The sequence below is a fragment of the Nematolebias whitei genome, chromosome 21 (assembly GCF_014905685.2).
Source record: "Nematolebias whitei isolate Nwh7 chromosome 21, NemWhi1, whole genome shotgun sequence".
Lineage (NCBI taxonomy): Eukaryota > Metazoa > Chordata > Actinopteri > Cyprinodontiformes > Rivulidae > Nematolebias > Nematolebias whitei.
Genome location: NC_056518.1, coordinates 16,297,018 through 16,316,409, shown reverse-complemented (window position 1 = coordinate 16,316,409; position 19,392 = coordinate 16,297,018). Strand labels below are relative to the sequence as shown.

At 38.6% G+C, this 19,392-nt stretch overlaps 2 protein-coding genes across 2 annotated transcripts in view; one reads left to right on the top strand and one right to left on the bottom strand.

The window, feature by feature from the left end:
- The window catches only part of ltk (leukocyte receptor tyrosine kinase), a 68,643-nt gene extending 63,593 nt beyond the window's left edge, over positions 1-5,050 (top strand). The window contains exons 22-29 of the mRNA XM_037694891.1: positions 547-611; positions 1,218-1,347; positions 1,435-1,532; positions 2,452-2,544; positions 2,744-2,845; positions 3,504-3,638; positions 3,746-3,836; positions 3,952-5,050. Of these exons, the coding sequence (XP_037550819.1) occupies positions 547-611; positions 1,218-1,347; positions 1,435-1,532; positions 2,452-2,544; positions 2,744-2,845; positions 3,504-3,638; positions 3,746-3,836; positions 3,952-4,938 (1,701 nt within the window). The 3' untranslated portion in view covers positions 4,939-5,050. The remainder of the gene's footprint in view (positions 1-546; positions 612-1,217; positions 1,348-1,434; positions 1,533-2,451; positions 2,545-2,743; positions 2,846-3,503; positions 3,639-3,745; positions 3,837-3,951) is intronic.
- A 3,306-nt stretch (positions 5,051-8,356) lies between these two features.
- Positions 8,357-19,392, bottom strand: part of itpka (inositol-trisphosphate 3-kinase A) — a 14,528-nt gene continuing 3,492 nt past the window's right edge. The window contains exons 2-7 of the mRNA XM_037694510.1: positions 17,083-17,179; positions 15,199-15,412; positions 13,440-13,644; positions 11,650-11,751; positions 11,130-11,201; positions 8,357-8,830 (exon numbers count right to left, since the gene is read on the bottom strand). Of these exons, the coding sequence (XP_037550438.1) occupies positions 8,567-8,830; positions 11,130-11,201; positions 11,650-11,751; positions 13,440-13,644; positions 15,199-15,412; positions 17,083-17,179 (954 nt within the window). The 3' untranslated portion in view covers positions 8,357-8,566. The remainder of the gene's footprint in view (positions 8,831-11,129; positions 11,202-11,649; positions 11,752-13,439; positions 13,645-15,198; positions 15,413-17,082; positions 17,180-19,392) is intronic.

The window sequence follows — 19,392 nt, the reverse complement described above, 5'->3', positions numbered from 1 at the left end:
CAGATGACCTGACTGAGCATTATTTGATTTGGTACCTGGATGACTGAGCATGAACTTTGTTGTATGGAGTATGGTGTCTAGGGGAATCAGTTTTGTTTGGTGGCGTCTCAGATTGAGGAAGTCCTTTGGATGAAGGACGCAACGTCTCAGCACAAAAAAAAGAAACCGTCCAGATGACCTGATTGAACATTGTTGGCTGAGAACAAGTTGCACCGATTTGCAGAAAAATGGCACATATAATCCACTCGACAACGTCCTGCAGAGATGCTCTTATTTGTCTAGGCTGAACGTATTTTTGTGATGCGTTCAGGTTAAAAACTGTCATTTGTTTTCCCCTAACCAGACAAAAGAACAAAAAATAAATCAAGTCTGTACACATGTGTCCTCACATAACAAGGTAGTTCATAAAATAAGGGTAACTCAGCACTCTGCAGGGTGCTGCCTGCTTTTCAGTGTGCTGTTGATTAACTACATCCAGAGATGTAGTTACCTTTGACAAAGGCATGCAATTCAATCTGCTTCAGTCTGATTCTTTCTGCTTCACAGACTCTTCCAGAAATCTGCTCCGAACAAGATGAAATGGATTTCCTAATGGAGGCGCTGATTATGAGGTGCACCAAACTCGCATTTACACTTGAGTTCCTGGATGCTCTGTCGTTTTGTTCATCAAAGGAGTCATCCAGCTACACCTTTGTGTTATAAGAGACTTTCCAAACCTTTAAGAAAATGGGGTCGTGCAGTATGCATATTGTTCAGGTGAAATATCACAGTGGATGAGAGGAGCATTAATGTAAACATCAAGGGAAAATTCATATCTGCAGTTGTACGTTTTGAGTCCAGGGGGGAAAACAGTAAAATATTCCATTTTTATTTTGCCTTTAACATACACTAACCATATTTCTCAAACCTCTAAAGAGAATTTTTGTCAAGTTGGAGATATTTTGGATAAAGATGTGGCTTATTTAGAAGAAAAAGGGACTTTTAGTTGGATCAGATCCCCATTTTAGCTGCTGGCATCCAAACAAAAGCTAAATTTCCCATAATAAGCACATTTAATTGGTTCAGTTATCAACTGGAAATGCTAATGTACATTTCAAGAGCAACCACAACAGAATTATTATTTTTTTTAACCAACATTCGGTCTTGTTTTAAGTTAAATGATCAAATGTGCAGCTCTGCTAAACCAGTCCTGCTTTGTTCGCCTTTTGTCCTCGCAGCAAGTTCAGTCATGAGAACATTGTCCGCTGTGTCGGCGTCAGCCTGAACATCCTGCCACGCTTCATCTTACTGGAACTGATGACTGGAGGAGACATGAAAACCTTCCTGAGACAGAACAGGCCACGAGTGGTAAGTCGACGCTGCAGCTTTGTGTTCACCTCTGTTTTTCATAAATATATATATATTTTGTACTAATTTGAGCTGTGATATCATCAGAGCCAGACCTCCACGCTCACCATGCTGGAGCTGCTGCAGATGGCCCGAGACATCGCCTGTGGCTGTCGATACCTGGAGGAGAACCAGTTCATACACAGGTTCAGACCTGCAGTCGGTTTATTTTGAGTGACAGTAAAAACTGTGTCCAGCTGCACAAAATGCAGCGTATCATCACAGGCTGGGCTGTGATCTGTGTGGAGTGCTGTGTCTAAAAGGGTTCATCGGATCTTCTGTCACCATGACTGCAAGAAATCCATCTCCCACTAGGATCATTTCATTTAAAAACGTCTAAACCTTATGCATGCTCACAACCACACACAAATAGAAGCAGGGATGCTTATGTAGGCTTTATATGTAGATATATAGATATATAGATATATATGTGAATGTATATTCATGTGTATGTATGTATGTATATAGGCGTAGGTATGGGTATATATATTTATGGAAACTTACTGCAAAGCCATGAATATTTTAAGTTCTTTATACATATGTATTTTGTTGCTGTGTTTTGTCATGTTCTTTGCAGGTGAACAGACAGTGGCCGGGTGTTTTGCCGTGTGCTCTCTTTGTGTATATTTCTTATATTTTGGAGTCTTACTTTGTCTTTTCTTTCTTTCTATCCTATTAAAAAAAAAAAAAAAATAAAAAAAAAAAACCTACACTAGATAGTCACTAGAATAAATATTTCATAATAATGGTGTGGAGAGGATGGCTGTACGGGGAGAAGGGAGGCCATCTAAAAAAAATTAAAAAATAAATAAATAAACGTCTAAACCTTTACTTTAAACCTTATAAAGTTGTAAAAATCTGACCATTTGAAACACTGTTGCACATCCAGTCACCGTTTATTCGTATTATTCATCGTCTGTCTTGACATGCAGGTGAAACTGTGCCAATTTTCAAACAAATTTAAGACAAAACAACGAGAATCAGAGTAATAGGACTGGACAGATTTTCAAAAGGTTATTGTTCTTACAAAGAGGCTTTTATTCTAACAAATGTATCGCTTTTTAGAGACATTGCTGCCAGGAATTGCCTGCTAACCTGCTCTGGAGCAGAGAGAGTGGCTAAGATTGGGGACTTTGGCATGGCTCGGGACATTTACAGGTTTGTTTACTGACAGCTATGATACATTTATGTGATGTCTTTCATGGGCGCCAAAAGTTGTTTGATGTGGTCATTAGTGGAATAGAATATTAATAATCTTGGTTTTACTCAGGGGGCAACAATGCTGCTTACATTCTATTTTAAACTGGACATTAAAACTCTAATATATAACGTATTTCTGCTTTTTCTTTCATTTCAGGGCCAGTTATTACAGGAAAGGTGGCCGTGCCATGCTGCCTGTGAAATGGATGCCCCCTGAGGCCTTCATGGAGGGAATCTTCACCTGCAAAACTGATACCTGGTATAATAACAGCATATTTACACTAATATATACACTTATACTTGGCAAAAAGGAACAGAGTTTGAGTTAAATTTAGACACTTAAATTAAAGAAACAGCTGTTGGGAAGTGAGACAAATTACTGTTTCTGAGGATCAAGTGTTCAAACTAACGTTGGCACATCAGCATCTGGCAACACCATTTAAACAGCAAACAACTTCTACCATATGGGCCAAGTCAAAAAGTCAAATTAACAACATATATGTGAAAAGGTTTTTTCCTTAAAAAAAAGGTCAGTGTAAAATGAGCCAAGAAATGATGCAAAGATCCGCATTCATTCAACAGGTGAATAACATTTAAACAGAGCAGTGTTGGACTGAGTGATTGTGATGCTCCAGAGTATTAAACCGTCAAATATGGGAATTAACTATTGTTATGAATAATATATAATGCAACTAAATGTAAAGTCAAACCAGAGCTATGATCAGAAAACAATTTAATTGCTTCTTGATGGTTGAGATGTAAACATTTAACCTGAGCTCACCACGTTGGATTCATTTTTGTGTATTTTTTTTTTTTGTGTGTTTTGGTTGTTTTCTCATCCTGAAGAACATTTGAGCACAAGATTCAGAATCTAACAGACTCGTCCCCTCAGAGTTGATCTGTGTCTCCTCCTGCAGGTCATTTGGGGTGCTGCTCTGGGAGATACTGTCTCTGGGTTACATGCCTTATCCTTGTAAAACCAACCAGGAGGTTCTGGAGTTCGTCACCAGCGGAGGCAGGATGGATCCTCCTAAAAGCTGCCCGGGGCCTGTGTAAGTAATTATGAGCGGCCCTTTAGACCATCATTTATTAAATGCACTTACAAAAAGGTGCATAAAATACACTTTTACATTTATTATTTTACGTCTGTTCTGTTAAGTTATCGGCTCATGACCCAGTGTTGGCAGCACTGTCCTGATCACCGACCCAACTTCTCAACTATCCTGGAGAGAATCAACTACTGCACTCAGGTGACTTCATCTTAACTTTGTGTCCATCACTGCATGAAATCACCAAATTTCATGTTTTTCTATTTGTTTTTAGAACCTAAAACTTGTAATCTAGCTGTGTCTTAACTTTCGTCAGGACCCCGATGTGATAAATACGCCCCTACCTGTGGAATACAGTCCTAACACCGAGGATGATGGAAGCATTGCGATGCGTCCTCCTGCCGCTGCCTCTCACATCCTCAATCCACTGCTGGTCTCTCATCCCATTTGTCAGGATTTGCCTCCCCAGCTGGGTTTCTCCCCCAAGGGCTTCACAGCACCTGTCCTCCCCCCACAGCCCACCAAACCACGTCTTCTCCTGCAGAGAACCCACCCAGTCCACCATGAGGTGACATCATGCTGCGAGCTGCTGGAGCCGTCCTGGGCTGAGACCGTTCCCGCTCCCGGACACGTCCTCCACCCTGAGCCTCCCCATCACCCACCCTGCTCCAGGAACAGCTCCTCCTCAGGGAGCCAGAGGCTGAAGAACAAGACGAAGAACCTCTGGAATCCAACATACGGTTCGTGGGTCTTGGAAAGCTTCAGGGGGAAGAAGACACTGGTCCACACTCAGTCTGTGCCACTCTCTAGCAACACCCCCAACTCCCAGTCCTGCAGCTCGGCTACAGAGAACAACAAGGCTGTTTGTAGCAGCACCTACCTCAGCTCCATTTCCTCTTCCACCTGCCAGATTCAGGCAGCCCCAACATCCCAAAAAACCCCAGCGGGTGCCACTTCAAACCCTGGGATGAACCTGGCGAAGCTCCAAAGTTTCCCCTGTGGGAACGTCAACTACGCTTACGATGACCAGAGCTACGAGGCGGAGAGCCTGCCGATGGTTACGTCCAAAGCCTCAGAAGCCATCACAAACACCAGCTCTGCTCTGGGTGTTCCTCCAGGAACCTGCCTCAGTCTGACACCAGGGTTTCATACCTCCTCATCCTCTATGCCTAAACTCCTGCTGAAGCGCCACAGCAGTTGCGGACACGAGGACATGAAGAGATGTACCAAAACCGAGAAGCCCACACGTGATCGAGACTCTGGCTTCTCTCTGTCTGAAGACCTCAGCGTCGCCCACATCTAACGAGGGTTTGGATTAAAATATGAACAACCAGAAACCTAACGAAAGGACTCAAAAACAGAATATGGCCATCGGATAAAACTATTACAGCTCCTAGAATGCTGGAAAACACCGAGATAGACACAAAGAAACTGTATTTTGATACGACGTCCATGCTGTAATCAGACATGAACTGTGGCCTTCTGGTAGCTAAACACTGAACCTGAAACACTGAGCAGCTTGTCGTCGAAATGTCCAAGAATCCCCTGCTATAAAAACTTTTCCCCTTTGTCTAATGAAAGCTTTGGCAATATGTATTTAGTTGGAGCATTTATACAAGGAATGATATTTATTGAAGCTGGAGACAGATAACGTTTGAACGTCCACCCAAACAGTATTTAGCAATTCTGAAGAACTTTGGAAGCAACTGCTATCTGGAAAAAAACAGCCAAAGATGGTTTGTCTTTTCCTAATTTACCCATTTAACAAGGTTTACAGTGCCATTGTTTGTTCTGCATTACTCTAACAGTGAGTTCTGTCAGACTTTTCATAAAACGTAACTCCAGTTTCTTCTTCCTCGTTGCTTTCTGTGGCAGTAAAATGATCTTTTCCCACAGAGAAGCATAGGGCAGATAGTCCTCACTGTAAATCATATTTTCCTCATAGATCTTTATTCATGTTGAACAATAACTTTAATTTCAGAGTAAAACACAAGTAAGTTGTTACACTTAATGTTGATTTAAATAGGAAGTGGAAGTCCTTCATAAGTGATTATTTGTGTACTTGAAACTTTTCACCTATACTTTAATGTGTGCCAAATTATAGCTTCCCCCATATAATGTGAACATCTAGTCTCCTAAATGACAGCGGTGACGTGTATTTCATGGCACGTAAGGTATTTATTTTCTTTATTTTTACATCATGTTTCATTTGGACAGTATTCAGACTGATGGTTCAAATGTGTCTCAGCCCAGAGCTCCCAACTGAACACAGTTGAACAGGACATAAAGTCTTGATTAGAATATTTTAGATATAAAATACAGAACTTTGCAGAAGGTTTGCAGATCTGGTTTTGGCGTTATGCTACAGAGCAGCTTCTTTACTGTCACTTCCTATGAGTTTAATAAGTGAAGGATTTTTTATTTTATGTACTAATGTTTACCTGGCCTGCAAGTGGTCTATAAATACACATAAAATTATAATTTATTATAATAATTGTAAAAAAAAAAAAACCTAACTAAACTTCACATCTGTGGATATATTTGCCTTCATTTTGTACACTGGATGAACCTGTTTTATTTGTAGCTTTCTATTAGAATATTAATATTTTCTGTATTGTAGTTAATCACTGCCTTGTAAAATATTTGTGTTCATCCAGCAGGTAGAGGACTTCGGTTTTTGAAAACCAAATGATATGCTGCAAATAAACTAGTTTTATAAATATTAGTCATTATAGGGTTAAAATGTGGACATCTTTATTCAGTATTCACATTTAGAGTTTTGTTTTTATTTAGGAAGTTTAGTAGCTAATATTGGTAATTTTGTAAATGCTGTTTTTATTATAAATTGAAATAACTGTATATGTATATATATATATATATATATATATATATATATATATATATATATATAAATTTTTTTATAATCATGATACATGATATGATGATATATCATGATATCATCATGTCAGTTATCATGCTCAGGCCAGCTGAAATGAAACTAATGTGTTCGAACACCCTTCTAAAAGTTAATTGCAGAATGTTTTTACACGAGTAGGAAAGGGTACATTTAAGTTTCAGAGCTGTATCTCACTCTCATCTCAAAACTTTATTCAACATTTTAACCGAAATTTAAAGATGTCACAAATGAAAAAGTGACGTTTAATCTAATTTTTTTGTTTAACTTCAATATTTTTCAAATAAATCAACATTTTGTCATTTTATTGCTGTTTTTTGCGTCAAAAATAAGCAGTGGAAAGGATGTTTACGGGGGGTTTTTTTTGTTAGAATTTTTTTAAAGACCGAATTATGTTGCATCTGATTGAAAACAATTAATTGACCTATTCTGTAATATTTCTGATGAATTTTCTTCATGTTCTGGTGTTCTCGTGGTCAGTAACCCATCTGATAAACCTGTAATTGAACAGTTGGAAGCCAACATTGCAGCTGTGAAAAATATTATTTTTATACTCACTGCTGTAGACCGGAGCAACCCACTGGATTTGTAATATTTTAAAAACATTTGTGTTTGTTCATGTTTAAAGTTATTGTCATGTTGTGCCTGTATTCAACCAGTATCAATCTTTTTTTTCTGTCAAAGCAAGTCATTCATGTAAAATCTGAACATTTCTTACATGAATTTATGTTTTCAGTTCATTTTTATTTACTTTAATAGTTGCTGCCTTCATGACCACGTGAAACCCAAACCTGCCTATAGTATATTTTTATTACATCTTCCCTAGGCTTACTGGAAACATGAATGTTTTGATTTCCAGCTGTTGACTTGTAAATAAATTTTTTGGAAAATACTTACCAAAATGGCTCTTTCTAAAAAATAATAAAAAAGTATTAACATAGAACTCCTCTGTGAATCTTCATCTTACAGCTGTGGAGGAGTTTGTGTGCCTGAATGATCCTTGGAGCGCTGCTGTCGGGGACACGCTGGAGAGACTTGTCTGGGATGTAGAAGTTTTAAGAATGGAAAAAAAAAAAAAAATGAAGCCCTTTCTTATAAGAGTATATTTCCAAAACCCTGGAGCGTTTCATTTTACCCTGTCTTCAAAATAATCTCATTTTATATAAACTGGCGGCACCTCAAACCAATAAAAATCAAAATGATGAAATGGGTTTCATGAAAATGAATCAGTGTTTTCATATTCACCTCATTTAGTTTGTGTGGATTACAGTAAAGAGTGGACTCAGTCTGTGCTGATGTAGAAACCAGAGAGTGTTTTACCTTCAAACAGTCTCCATTTTAATTTCACTTACATCTTTCATTTCATTGAGCTTTCATATTATCACACTGACAAATGGTGGCGCAACGACTCTTGCAGTAATAATTGGAGAATATATACTTTGTAATATAATATATATATATATATATGTAAGTCTGTAAAATACCTTTTTTAAGTGTAATCCTTTCACTGCTTTTCTGTGAGGTGGTATAAAGCTGTAGTCGTGCAGCTGTCAAGAGGTAGGGTAGCCGACTCAGGACCCAAAAGTCTCAGGTTCAATCCCCAGCCTTTCCCACATGTTGCCTCTGAGCAAGACACCCAATCCCTAATTGCGCCACAGGTGCTTACATAGCTGCCCACTGCTCCACCTGTGTGCATCTCAGGTGCAATGTGTTAAATGCAGAGAACTAATTTTGCCATTGTATAGAAAAATACAATGATGACAACACATAATAATAATAATAATTATTATTATTATTTGTTCTGCCGTTCAGTCACTGGTGAGCAACTTTCTGATTATTTTAGTCCCATCAGTCAGTTTCAGTATTCATTCTAGGAAGGTGAAAGCCTGAGTGTGTTGTGGGCACCTTCTTTGTGCTTTGATGAAGCATAAATCGCCCAAATCAAACCAGGATGCATAAAACCACCCGTAAGATGTTTTTGTGAAGCTCATCGGAGTTCATTTTAGTTTCTTACAAGTTAAAGGTCACACAGGCTGTGTGTGGTCTGGCTGTTCTTCTTGTCAACAAAGCCACCAGTTTCTTCGTTGCTGACGGACCCCAGAATGTGGAAAAGGTTTTCCAGCCCCCACAGGTACCCATCCTCCCGGTTGCCTTCCTGCCAGGGAACATCGTGACTTAAAGTCTGACCCTTTGGTAGCGCTGTGGTTTTGCCGAAGTCAATAATCCAGATCTGTGCGTTTCCCGTGTGGTCATGGACGAAGAGGAGAGAGCTGCCGATGACCTGAGGAAGAAAGGACAAGAATTAGTTTTAGCTTTTGTATTTCTTCCTTTTCTGCACATGTTTACCAAGAATTAAAAAAACATAAATCCGCATTAAAGAGGAAAAAACATAGTTTCCCTGTAAGGATGTGGGCTGCCAGGACAGCATCATGCTCATCCTTCAGCACCTTAGGTGAGACATATTTAAAAAGTTTCAAACACAAGAGCCCCAGACTCTACTCTGAGCTTCAAATTTAAATACCACTGTGTCAAAATAGCTGTGTAGGCCCGCCCCTTTTGATTGACACCTCTTTTAACCACCTGAGTGAGTTATAGTCTCTCTGGCAGTGGCAGCTTTAGCCTCTTTTTGTGGGTGTTCAAGCACCCCCTAAATTTTACCTCAGCACCCTTGAAAAATAAAGAAACCATCATTAGGATTTTGTAAGGAAACAGTTCTCAAACCTTAGATTCACCAAAATATTTAATAAATTGGAAATAAATGTGGAGTAAATTATGACACTCTTGAACGTGCCAGTAAAATTTATGATTTTTTTTGGCACGAGTTGGCTCCTCGACGCCAAATCTCAATCAGTCCAGTAGGCTCGTTGAGCAACTGACCAATCAACGATCACAACTTGTCCCGAAGTGAAACACCCCTTATATGTTCAGGAACTACAAGTATAAATAAATATAAGTATAAATGCTATATGATGTCCATACAATGACAAAATTGGTTCTCAGCATTTAACCTATTGCACTTGGGATATACCCAGGTGGAGCAGTGGGCAGCTAGTGAGTGTCCTGGGAGCAATTGGGGATTAGACGTCTTGCTCAGAGACACCACGACATGTGGGGTTGACTGGGAGTCGAGCCGTGGCTTTCTGGTCCTGGGCCGGCTGCCTTGCCTCTACCCCATCTCGGTCCCCCCTTTTCCCTTTGACAACATTGTTGAAGTTTTGAAATTATGAACGCTTTGCAGCCAGAGGGATTTTGTAAAAAATCATCAGGAAAATATGATTAAACATCAGTGGGGAACATGTAATTCAAACAGAGTTACCCTGAGTGGAAATACAGTTTATTCCATTTCAAAAACCTAAGCAGAGTCTGGAAAAATGTAAGACTGATAACAGCTGGAGGTCGACCTGATGGTCAGCTGAACACAACAGTGATAAACAGGAAGTACCACATGTTCATTTGTACGAAGGTAACTGCAGGTAAATCCTGCATTTTCTGTCATAATTGTATGATTAATAGTTACAGTCCCTGTGATGGACTTGCGAACTGTCCAGGGTGTACCCCGCCCCTCGCACAATGATTGCTGGGCACCGGTGATCCCCGTGACCCAAATGGAAGAAACGTGTAAAAGATAATTGATGGATAATAGTTACAGTAAATTAAAGGTTAACGCTTAAAGCTAGTTGTGCTTTGTTTGGTTTGTTTTAAATGTAGATATATGTTGCAACTTCTGGTTGCATAAGTTTAGTCTTTGTTTGCTATGATCCTTTAAGTCCTATTTGTGACTGAACTCTTCGTTTATGGCCACACCACCCTGAACATGCCCAGTCTCGTTCGATCTAGTCTGATCTCGTGAGCTAAACAGGGTCAGGACTGGTTAGTTCTTAGATGGGAGACCGCCTGTGAATACAAGGTGTCCTAAGCTTTTGTATTTCTCACAAACCACACCATGGGGTGCGTTGTTCAAACCAAGAGCCATTGTCAGTACTGGGGGCTAAACACCCCAAAAGGTCAGATCCTAGAATCGCCCCTGCTCTCCAGAGCCCATAATATTCAATGAATAACTAGAAGTTAAAGGTACAATCATTTTGACTATTGTGGTCAAACCTTCAACAAATTACCTTTACAGAGTGACTGAGTATTTTGTGTAATCTGAAGAATTCAAGAACAGCATTTAATTTAATTTGTGTTGGCTTGTTTTCAGACTTTTTAGGCATTTTGGGTCAAGTGTATAAAACTTATCTGGAGTGACGAACACCAGTTTTCAAAGGCCATTTTGTTGTAGATTATTGTGTAGCCTACAATTTATGAATTTGTACCTATTAAATCATTTACTGACATGTAAAATGATAAAAATGCACATAAAGTGAATTTTAATGCTTTTAAAACATAGCTCTTTTTATAAATTTTTTTAGATACCGTATGCGCATTAGTGTTGACGTATTTAAGTGTTAGTCAGTTTTGTGGTAGTTTGACGAAAACGAGCTCAAGCGACCTTGTATTGGGGTAAGTCAGGGAGTTGCTGTGCCAGCGGTTTTTATTCCTGTAAAACCGTGACTCATCTTCACGGTCATATCAGTCCTCACCTCGTGACTCCTGAAGAACTCTGACGTGTTCAGGGTTTGCCGGATCTCTGTCAGTCTGTGCAAATAAGACGTCTGTGTTTCAAGGGGAGGAAGAAAAGACAAATATATTATGTAATTACATCCTGAACCCAAAAGTTAAGGTATCTGTAGCACAGTGAGGCGTAGTGTGTGGATCTGAAGAGCAAAACTCAGCCAGCCATGCAGTGTTAATATTTACTGTGCAGATCGGATTGCTCTGCTCTTACTGTTCAAATACTAGAAGTTTTTCTTCTATTTGTTATTAAACCATCCCTAATATGTCAAATATAAGCACAGAGATGATAAAATGATTGACTTAGCCTCGTTTAAACTGTGAACACAGATGTGAGAGCTGGCACAGCTCGGGTTTATAATCACTCATGCATTTCAGGTGACGCCTGTAACTGTGTGTATATTACTGCTGTAAGGTCATCTGTGTGTGTTCTTAAATAAAGTAATACTCTGTAAATGTGCATAAAGAAGCTAAGTGACTGCCACATACTATAATGCTGAAGTCCCCTCCGACAAAGTCCTTAAACACCTTGATGACTTCCTGCTTCGATCGGGTTTTCTTGAAGTCAGTTCGACATGAACCATCATGTTTCTGAAAGGAAAAGATTAAAAAAAAACTTTATATCACAATAAAATGTCCTCTATCAAGATTTTATGTTTATATTTTCCTCATAAAATCACAGAATACAGTTTCGTTTGCTGTTTTGCATCATTCTGCAGCACATAAAAGAGTTGTGTTTCTGCGATCTGTCTGCATTTATGTGAATTCTTTAAAGCTGCAAAAGCTTTAAGTTAGAAAGGAAAATAAACAGGACTGTGTCCTCATGGAGAATAATCTGCAAAGATTTATGAGCATATGGAGGTTTTTAATATGTTCTTTGTTTCTCATAAATCTACATGTAATACAGTAGTCCCTCGTTTATCACTGGGGATCCATACCATACCTGGAAGCCCCATATATATATATATATATATATATAATAGAAACAGCCTTTATTGTCCCACGATAAAAAAAGTTTCACACAAACCGTTCCTAAAATGTTTTAAAAATAACAATATATAAAGAAATAAGATAAACAATATCAATAATAATGTTCAATATGTATTGAACATTGAGAATGGCATTATATAAATATAAATGTATTTTAAATCCTTCCCACAATTTTGCAGTATTCTAAACAATGTTTCTAATCTAAACTTTCTAAAAGAGCACAGAATGTCATGATTTCAGCTCTCTGCCTCCTGCTGCACTCTCGGCCACGCCCACTTCGCCGCTCTGCACGGAGATCAGCTGATCAGCTGCAGGAGGAAGCTTGCAAACAGGTGCTACATCATTCAAAATCGTTTACTTTAAATTTTAAAAAATCCATGCCGATCGTGCTGCTCATCCATCAATCAGCCGTTGTGTCAAATGCTGAAAAACCGCGATAGAGCGAGTCCGCGAAAAATGAACCGCGAAGTAGTGAGGGATTACTACACTCTTGATTTGTTTTTTAAAGGTGCGTCTTGTTAATCGTTGTGGATACTTAGTCATCAGACGTGTTGTTCTGAAACTGGCAGCTCTGCTGCACCTTTGGAACAAAGAAGTTCACGCCTTGTGGTCCGAGGAAGCTCCTTCTTTATCGACTAACTTGTTCTCCTTTCTTCTCTATCAAGTTTATGTACAAGTGGACAAACATAAGCTATTTAATGCCTTTATTAAGAAAAATTCAAAGTAGGGGAAGCAAAACTGTCAGATTGTATAAAAACACTTGATATATTTTCAGAATGGTGAGTGTGAATAAAAGTATCACTGGGTTTACATCATCCCTGAGTGAAACATGGCAGGCAGCTTCATCCTGCAGAAATGTTTGTTGTCTTAATATAATTGTGCAGTAGAGACTGAGGCCAGCAGAAGATACAAATGCAAAGACTAAAAAAATTAAAGCTAAGCAAAGAGAAATTATTTTTCATACAGCCAGAATCTCTGATTAGCATCAACCTTGAGTCTAAATGTTTCTGCTGCGAAATGTCAGAAACATCATAGTGACCCTGTCTCTTCATTCTTAAGATGTCCTGCTAACAAAATATACAAAACAATCTGCTCAGGAACTAAAGATGCTTTCCTGTTAAACTGAATGACACCATGTGACGTGGCTCTGCTGCTTCACACGCACCTCATGCCTGTGCACAGATTCAAAAACATGAGAATGACCACTAAAAACCGAATCATGGTCCTCAACCACAAGTTGATTTTGATTTTTATTTGATTGGGTTTTTTTTTTTGTAGGCCTGCACTACCTTGATCCCCTCTATCCTGAAGCCCAGAGTGTTGCTGGAGCTCATGGTCTCCCTCCACTGCATGTAGCGAGGTTTGGTGACGCCTCGCTGGGAGTGCTCCTCAGGAGTCGGGCCCTCTTTGTCCACATCCACCATCTTCTTGTACAGGTCCTCCCGAGGTTTGGGTCGCTCTCTTGCTCGAACAAGCTCCTCCTCCAGGTATGTCCTTTAACAAAAGGAGAGGGAAAACGCTTGTTTCTACATTCTAACTGTTTATGTGTTCAGATATATATATAGTTTTTTCATTCAACCTTTAATTATACAGGTTAATTCCACTGAGCCTCGGTGACTCATAAGAGAGACCTGATTTTTTTTAACAAAGCTTTACACTACATTGTTTTATTGGTACCACTTTACAGTAAGGCTCCCCTTATAGATGCTAATAAATAGTCTATAGATACGTCATTAATTCCTATATAAACACTTTATAAATCATTATTAACTGCTTATTATGCATTAATAAAGGGTGACAGAGACAAAACTGACCAGTTTCTTGCCACATCTGTTCAGCTATATGTCTCATCTAGAGTTGTTATATTAAACATTTCAGACTAAGTTACTACCTTATAAGCACAATAAACATTTGTTAACCTATTTCTTTAGCATATAATATTGCACTTTATCCTGCATTATAAGTATCTACAACTAATATTATATCTTAAAAAATTAGGTTCACAAATGCTTATTGTGCTTACAAGTTAGAAATGTTTAATATAACAACTCTAGATGAAATATATAGGTGAACAGATGTGGCAAGAAACTGGTCAGGTTTGTCTCTGTCACCCTTAATTAATGCATAATAAACTATTATGATTTTTAAAGTGTTTATAGAGGAATTAATATTAATAACGTATCTATAAGCTATTTATTAGCCATGTATAAGGGGAGCCTTAATGTAAAGTGGCACTGTTTTATTTCTAACAGTGACATGTTTGTGTTTAAAGGTGTAAAAGCTGCAACATGCTTAGCCGTGAACGCCACACGATGCATTCTTCTTTATTTCACTGCTGTTGCTCGTACTCACAGCGAACAGATGTAAATTTCAGTTTCAGTTTGTCGCCTACACTTCCTCTGCTCTGAAGAGGGAAGCTGCGAGGAGACTCCAGCTCTTCGCCGTGCGAAAGTGCGTGTTCGCGCAAGTTGGCGGTTTGGCAGCTCTGTGGTCGAGAAAGGGGAGCCTCCAGGGACACCCTGAGTTTGCAAAATGTGTTTGTGCGTTCGGGCAGAGCGTGCGGACGCACGAAAACACGGACTGCACGAACAAAACGGTCAATGTGTGTTTGTGTGCGAGATTAAAGCGCACACGTCTGATCGTTCGGCGTGTGTGTGTGTGTACAGGTTGAACATTGTTTGTATCCGCTGCATGTCTGTGCATGCAAAATCATGTTTGAACTCATGATGCGTTCATGCATGTGTGTGTCTGTGTGTGTAGTTGTGCACAGGAGAGAGCGCGGCCCTCTGTGGCAGGAAGCCAAGCGTGCAGGCTGCAGTTACAACAGGTGTTCCCTTATAGAGCAAACCGCGTCAGGCTGTCACTCATCAACACTTGTATTGATATTTCATGTCCACAGAGCTCCAGTGTTGATCGCAACCATAAAAACAGGGTGCAAAGAAGAAACGCAGGCGAGAACCCTGCACGGAATCACATTCGTCTTAATGTCTGCACATAAAAGAGTAAATAAAATCTGTAAATGCAGATAAATAGTGACGTCTGGTTTACCTCACTCCCATTTTGCAGTCCATCACGTTGGGATGATCAAAGCTTGCCAGCAGGTCGGTCATCTGCAGGAAGGACTCTCCGTCCTTTTCCACGACGCCGTGGTAACCGGGGACGAACGGGCGCAGCTCGTCGTCCCGCAGCTTCTCGAAACACTGCATCTCATTTTCTGAGAACTTCTTCAGAATGGTGCCCTCATCTGCGGCTTTGAAGTTGCCTAAGATGAAATTTAAATAAAAAAAAAAGTTTCATGCTTTCAAGACGCCCTGACTTTAACGGACAACACGAACAGATGGGAGGTTTGGGAAATGTGAAATTATGGGATGTTTTATCAAATTCAAATGACTGCACCGAGATAATTAACTTGATTTGTCTGTGATGACAAACTGAACACGTTTTTATTCTTTGTCAGCGGACGTATTTCCAAACAGTAAGTGAACACAACTGGAAAACAGAAGAAGAAATATTTTTACAATTCAATTGTTTTCATTTTTTTAATTTTCTATAAATCCCAAACAAAAGATTCACGTCAACACAATGACCTGATTTATATTTATAATAAAACTAAACCTGTTTTCTTCTGTATGAAAGCAGACATCTCGTGGTTTGTTCATCTTGACTGGTTTTATTCAAATCTGGTTTTATTTTTAAACCGTCTCCCACGAAGACGTTAGTGAAACTTTGAGCTGTTTATTTTTTTAAATAATGCATTAAATTTTTAAGTTAAAAACAAATAATAATTGCCTTAAAATTAGTATTTTTGTTACTATTATTTGTTTTTCGGATTAAATAAAAAGGTTTTTTATGTTATTAACACATTTATACTTGTTTAAAAAGCAAAAGAAAGTAGAACAATATAAATATTTCTGCGTCAAGACGGTAACTTAGTTATGTGGGAAACTGGAAACAAACTCATAAAAAAATGTTAAAAAACAGGAAAAATATTTCTGATTTTAAGAAGCGCTCGTTCAAGCTGTCACTCAGCACAAATAACTTTTTGTAAACTTGTAAACAATAACAGCTTTTCCATCAGAGTTAAGTCAGGTCCTCTGGACGGCTTCTTTTTGTTGAAACGTTTCGTCTTTCATCCAAAGGACTTCGTCAGCCCGAGGAGCCGCAACAAACTCAGTCTTATAAATAGCACCTTAACAAAGTGCAAGGGTCTGCAGCCTTTATGATCAAAAGATCCATTTCTGCCCCTTTGTTCACTAAATTAAACGCGTCCGGAACCACAATACCTGCTACAACTGGGATTCTCAACACAGACCACTTTAAGTTTGTTGGAGGGCGCTTTTCTAGACAGGGGCGATTTTATAAAAGTAAAAATATCTAATGATTTTTAACATTTATTGATATTTTTACAGTCTAAGACAAAATAAAAGATGAGATTCTTGTAAAGAGGGAAACAAATATATAGTTTTTGCCCAGTTTCTAAAAACTAAAACAATAAACTTTGCATTCTTATTATTTATTTTTTTTGGTAGAAATATTACGTATCCTACTTTGAAGAAATAAAGCATAAAGTGAAAGTTTTACTCCTTGTAATGTATTATTCATACATTTGCTAAATAAATGACAGTAAAACTACTAAAACTAGCCCTTTTAGTTGTTATAACAACCAATAAAATTAAGTTTGATGTCAGTTTTGGTCAAAGCTTGAAGGAGCCGCTGCAGAGGGACCAAAGGGCCGCATGTGGCTCCAGAGCCGCAGGTTGCAGACCCCTGACATAGTGGGTGATATAATATAGGCTATACAAAGCTTTTTTTTTTTCATAATATAAAATTATAAAATGCTCGTCACTGCAGGAACACCATCTGTACTTTATTAAATTCTGTAAAGCGGTAAACAGTTCAATATCTGTCTGAACGGGTCCGGACGTTTGGTACCTTTATGCCCGGCGAGCTGAACCCAGTTCAGTTTTCTCCTGTGGGCGGCGTTGAGGGGCCAGCGGACGTACGTCTTCAGCTTCCACCAGGGTTTGCTCTAATTCAGACATGGACGAAAAGCAAAGATTTAAAATAATAATAATAATAATACAACTTTCAAAGTAACATAGTTGAAACATACACTTTGTGTTTGTGTATTCAAGTGTCCATCTGAGTGTTTCTAATCCCACAAGGGTTAAAAAGTGATGAAACGTGTTGAAATCCTCTCTAAAATATCTGAAGGGATCACTCTGATACTAATACCTGATCAATCTGATGCCAGACTTTCTGTTTTCCTCTGAACAGCTCCAGTCTGGGTCATGTTAAAGCATTTCTTTGGAAATTGCCTATCTATGGCAACGTCCTCACTCTTTTAAATCACCTCCTGCTTCACACCAGGACGGTGAACTCAAATTTAAACACATTTTTTAATAGAGCAGGAAGGAAAAATCAAACTTTGGTGCTTGTTGTGAGAAATGAGAGCTGTTTGGTTTTTCAGGTCTGACATTTTGGTTTTAAAAGGGGGTCACTTTATTGTGTGTCGTGAAAGAAACAGGAAATGAAAGAGAGACTCATGATGAACAGCTCGTGCCTCGCTCCTCATCGTCAGAGTCATCACCGGCCGCAGAAATCTGCAGCGGGGCTCTCGTAAATGTCAGATACGGTTCATGACATCTCCGGTGTGACGTGCAAAAATGTTTCGGCTCTGATTTAACGCGGACAGAATTAACCAATAGTTCAGATTCAGCCTTTTCTCACGTATTCTAATGTTGTTTTTGGACGATCTTCCTGACAAAAACCTCCCTTTCTGCTCCTTCCATGGAGTCAGACTAAAGCTGGTCCTCCTGGGCGCTACTTCATGAAAGCAGAGTGGGAAAAAAAAGACGCATTTCTTGAAGGAATGCATATCGCCCGCCACCTCAAGTTTTAAACCAAGCTCTATTGGTGCTCTGAGCATGTGTTGGGGATGACTCTCAGCTACTAACACGCCCGATTTCAGCTCAGTATCTGTCAAATTAAATGAGATGGAACTATTTCTATTAGCTGCTGCAGCCATCTTGAACTGGGTTAGGCAAAATAATTAACCCAGGACAAGAGAAGGAACCTGATCTTGGCCAAGCCTCGTCAAAGCATCCCAGATTAACAGGTTTCAGAAACAGCTGCAGTGATGCAGATCAACCCTAGATGGGTTTTAAATGCTGATTTTTGAAGTTTGTTTTGTGAATTTGGGCCCCGAACTTTAAAATGTCCATGTTAAATGTTAAACCTAAAAGTTTCTGGTTCTTACAGTTATCCAACAAATGTGTTGTTGTGAACAGAACATAGCTATAACGCAACAATTAAAGCATTTTATTTAAATTCATAGAGATGTTTGGGTACCACTTGACAATAAGACTCCCTCAGCTAATAAACAGTTTATAGATACATTATTATCTCCTCTATAAACACTTTATAAACCATTCATAATTGTTTATTATGCATTAATTAAGTATGACAGAGACACAAAACTGACCAGTTTCTTGCCAAATAGTGAGCCATATCAGTTCACCTTTATATTTCATCTAGAGTTGTTATATTACCGTATGTTTCAAACTTTAAGGCGCACTTAAAATCCTTTAATTTTCTCAAAAATATAAAGTGAGCCTTATAATCCGGTGCGCCTTATTGACCTCGAACAGATTTTATGTGTTACAAATGAACAATGTTGAGAGTTATTGTGAATCATTTGAATAAAGTTTGACTTATCTGACTGTTTTGTTTCGCTAAATGTGCCTTATAATCTGAAAAATATGGTAAACATGTCAGACTAAGTTACTACCTTGTAAGCACAATAAGCATTTGTAAACCTATTTTTTAGCATATAATATTGTACTTTATCACTGCATTGTAAGTATTTACAACTAATATTATATCCTAAAAATTTGGTTTAGAAATGCTTATTGTGATTACAAGGTAGTAACATAGTCTGAAATGTTTAGCATATTTTTCAGATTATAAAGCACACCAGATTATAAAATGCATCAAATTATAAGGTGCACCAGGTTATAAAATGCATCAGATTATAAAGCGCATCAGATTATAAAGTGCATCAGATTATCAAGTGCACCAGATTATAAAATGCATCAGATTATAAAGTGCATCAGATTATAAAGTGCATTGGATTATAAAGCGCATCGGATTATAAAGCACACCAGATTATAAAATGCATCAGATTATAAAGTGTACCAGATTATAAAATGCATCAGATTATAAAGTGCATCAGATTATAAG